Source organism: Galeopterus variegatus, unplaced genomic scaffold, assembly GCF_000696425.1.
Source record: "Galeopterus variegatus unplaced genomic scaffold, G_variegatus-3.0.2 Scaffold3345, whole genome shotgun sequence".
In the NCBI taxonomy this organism is placed as follows: Eukaryota; Metazoa; Chordata; class Mammalia; order Dermoptera; family Cynocephalidae; genus Galeopterus; species Galeopterus variegatus.
The window spans coordinates 74,829-78,680 of NW_007729456.1; the positions used below are offsets into that span (position 1 = coordinate 74,829).

Sequence of the window (3,852 nt, forward strand, 5' to 3'; positions counted from 1 at the left end):
TTTTTTTTTTTTTTTTTTTTTTTTTTTTTTTTTAATTTAGTTGCAGGGGCCCTGGATGTTTCTTTTAACAGGTTTATTCCCTTATCAGGTATGTATTTTTATATGCTTATTTAAAAATGTTTTATTGATCCTAATTTATTTTTTATGGTTTTATATATATTTTTCTTAGTTCTCAGCTTATAAATAGATTAAATTCTGTAAATTCATAGTAATACATGTGATTACAAGAGTGAAACTGTGGGCCCCCCCAGCTTACCTTGAGGCAGTGTAGAATATCGAATACACCTAGTTGCATCATTTTATGATAATTGACTTTTTTTATTCTCTAACTAAAATATGAGCTCCATCAAGTACCACATCTTATTCTGAAATTTTCAGGGCCTAGCACATTTCTAGACACGTAGAGGACAAGCTAATGAAAGCTCTTACTGTTACTTACTCATACATTCATTTGTTTTGGCTCTTCTCTTAAAATTGACCCATAATTTATTACCTAATAGTACTCTAGAGCCCACTCGTAGCTGACTGCCTGAATCCTGGTATCATCCCATCTCCCATATGACCTAGGACAAGTCACTTGAATTCCTGAAACTTCATTTTTCACACCTGTTAAATGATGGTTATATATTCTACTTCATAGAGTTGTGACAGTTACATAAAATGATCTCTATAAAAGCACCTACCATGGTACCTGTTGCTAAACCTTCTGTATATATAAGCTGTTGTTTTTATCATCACAATAATCTTTTTTATCACTGATATGATGGTTACAAAAGTTACCATGTAAGTTTTCCTAATGTCTGTTTTTAATAACATTGATTAGATTAATGCTATAATATATACTTATAGAAAAGTAGCCACCTGTTAGTGGTTATAACAGCCTGATAGAGTAAAATGAAGCTTTGATACATGTTGCAGAAATGTTTAAAAGATAAGTTTACGTGCTCGCTATAGTGTACCTTTCTAGTAAAAATACACACGACAGGTTAAACTAAACATGTCCAGTCTTCCATATAGGTAGTGTCAGGACAGACTGTGGGTCGTGTGGGGTGTTTTCGCTATGTCCTCATCTGTATGTGAAATATATGCTTCTAGGTATATTGGAACACGGATGGCAAGCGGACTCCACCACCAGGATGGTTCTGCCCAGAAAGCCAGGTAGGTGGAGCTCTTCACCTGTTTGTGCAGCATTGAACTCAGATTTTCAGGCCTTGAATCTGAATAATTTAATATAAAACTCTGCTATACTAACACAATGGAAGTAATTTACATTTTAAACATAAATATAAAATGGTAGACACTTAGGGTAGAAAGGATCATAAAGGTCACCTAGCTTTACTTTAACTTTTAAAAATGTATTCTTTATATAAAAGACTTTTATGTAGATGTTTCATGGTCCTTATTACAACTTAATTTTTACTAAATATTAATCGTCCATCCTTTTATTTATGGAGCCATTTCTAACTATCCTTATCCTTAGTATCTAAACTGTTACTTTTAAAAAAAAAGGTTAAAACTCAGTTCTTCCCCTTTTCTCCTTTTACTTGAGTCATACACGCTCTTCTCCTGTGACTTTCATCTGCACAGAGTTAACTTCACTCGCCTTCCTTTTAAGGCCTTACATCCTGTGCCCTGCCCTCACTGTCTCCACTGGAATTCCTACCCCTCAGTCTTGCTCTCTGCAGTGAGCCACGCTACTCCTGCCTGGTGGTCTCTTCTTCCTGCTTACCAGGAGTGTTCTTTTTGCCGCATCTATAGGGCCGGGCTCAATGCCCACTTCCATAAATACTTCTGCACCTCCATCAGCGCAAATTTCCTTTCACCCACTCTGGATGCCTAGTGTTTAGACATTGTTGAACACACAGCAGAGTATTGCACTAGTGTCAGTGTGCTCAGGCAGCCATGTGAGCATACGAAGAGTGGTAAGACATGGCCCCCACCAATCTAGATGGTGAGTAAATATTAATATAATAAAGACTAATAGATAAAGCATAATTGCTGTCCCTGTTTGAGAATTGAAGGCCGTAAATGCATATTGTTTTTTAAATGGCATGTTCTATGAAAGGTCTTTATGAGACTTCTGTAAATTGGGCTGTAAATTTTTTTTTTTTTTTTTTTTTTTTTTTTTTTTTAATTTAGTTGCAGGGGCCCTGGATGTTTCTTTTAACAGGTTTATTCCCTTATCAGGTATGTATTTTTATATGCTTATTTAAAAATGTTTTATTGATCCTAATTTATTTTTTATGGTTTTATATATATTTTTCTTAGTTCTCAGCTTATAAATAGATTAAATTCTGTAAATTCATAGTAATACATGTGATTACAAGAGTGAAACTGTGGGCCCCCCCAGCTTACCTTGAGGCAGTGGCACCCTCTGGCCCAGCCACCAAGCCTCCTTACTGTCGTGTCGGGAAGCGCTGACTAAGCTTCTCACCAGCATTTCTATTCAGAAAGCATCCCCAGGCTGACATGTGGTAACTTGAATGTGAGCATGTAAACTCCTTGAAGAGGAGTTTTTGTGGTTCTTGTTGTGGTTCACTGACAGTATTCTCCTATAGCAGTGGCTGGCACAAGGGTGATCCTTGAAGGAGATGTGGCATGGATAGGGACCTTTCCAAGAAGAGCTTGATCTCTTAAAAGAGATGTTGTATGTTAAACATGTTTTTAGCCTTCATGTAAAATACCTGAATACCAGCAGCAGCAGCAGCAGTGCCAAGCGTGCCTTTGCTCTCAGCTGGGGAAACTGTACTGATAAGCGTTGAGACCTGTTGGCTTGCTTTTCAAAAATGTCCAGGCCCCTAAGAGATATGATTTTGTCCAAAATCAGGGCAAATCTAAGAAAGTTTTCTTACTGTTAAGATTAATGGCATTGGTGAGGGTGGGTGGCAGGCTAAAGCTTTGTTACACTGGTATCTAACAGGAAGTGCATTTCTCTCTTTAACTTACAGAACCTGCTCCAGTTCCCCCAATCCCCAACGAACAGCAGTTAGCCAGACTCACTGACTATGTGGCTTTCCTTGAAAACTGATTTCTCATTCTGTGTTCAGGATCCCACCATCAGAATCCTGTATACTGACAAATATAGATACGTAAAATTTTTATTTTCAATTTATTGGATGGATTAAGCACCTCAGCATTCATTAGTGAGTATGTGGTAAAATAACATATATAATATAAAGCATATTATATATATTTTGTCCTTAAACATTATGCTGAGTAGTTGTCGAAATAATTCTCATTTTGTGCAAAATTTACTAATTTGGATGGAGCCCGTTAGTATTGGGCAGTTAGTTTATATTCGCTGGTGGCTCAGAACGTTAGCTCCCCTGCTTCGTGTGGAACAGTGGTTGTCAGCCATCCTTCCCTGCCCCAGCACACACCACATCCCATCTGCACCACTGGTTGATAGTTGTAGTGATTCATTGGAGGTTGAAGGAGGACTTAAGATTCGGGGCAGAACCTGAGTTGCTGCGATTGTGATGTACCCTCTTTGTGGAACATGCTCTCTTTTCTCCCCACCTCCTGCGAATCACACTGAGGAACGCAGAAGCATAGCTGAGAAACAAGTAGACCGTTGCTTTAGTAAACCAGTTAGTGAACTTTAGATGTTTTATGATAGCGTGAGTACATCCATTGCTGGCAGTGGAGGGCTTGCCATGGAAATGCAACTTATTTAAGACATTCATGAAAAGTATTAAGTTGTAATGTCTCCTTTCAGAAGAAGGGAAAAGTTAATGTGGAATGCATTGTATGGGAAAAGAAGCCATTGACATAAGTGATACACTTTGTACAACTATCCTGCAGCCTGTTGGTTGCTTCTGTTTGTCCCTTGATTCAAGTTCTACCTTTTGA

The 3,852-nt window shown here is 37.8% G+C and overlaps 1 protein-coding gene across 1 annotated transcript in view; it reads left to right on the forward strand.

Moving 5' to 3' along the window:
* LOC103600444 (COP9 signalosome complex subunit 8-like) overlaps nt 1–3,097 on the forward strand; it is an 11,224-nt gene extending 8,127 nt beyond the window's left edge. Inside the window, exons 5-7 of the mRNA XM_008584718.1 lie at nt 1,096–1,158; nt 2,140–2,187; nt 2,949–3,097. Of these exons, the coding sequence (XP_008582940.1) occupies nt 1,096–1,158; nt 2,140–2,187; nt 2,949–3,028 (191 nt within the window). The 3' untranslated portion in view covers nt 3,029–3,097. The remainder of the gene's footprint in view (nt 1–1,095; nt 1,159–2,139; nt 2,188–2,948) is intronic.
* The last annotated feature ends 755 nt before the right edge of the window (nt 3,098–3,852 follow it).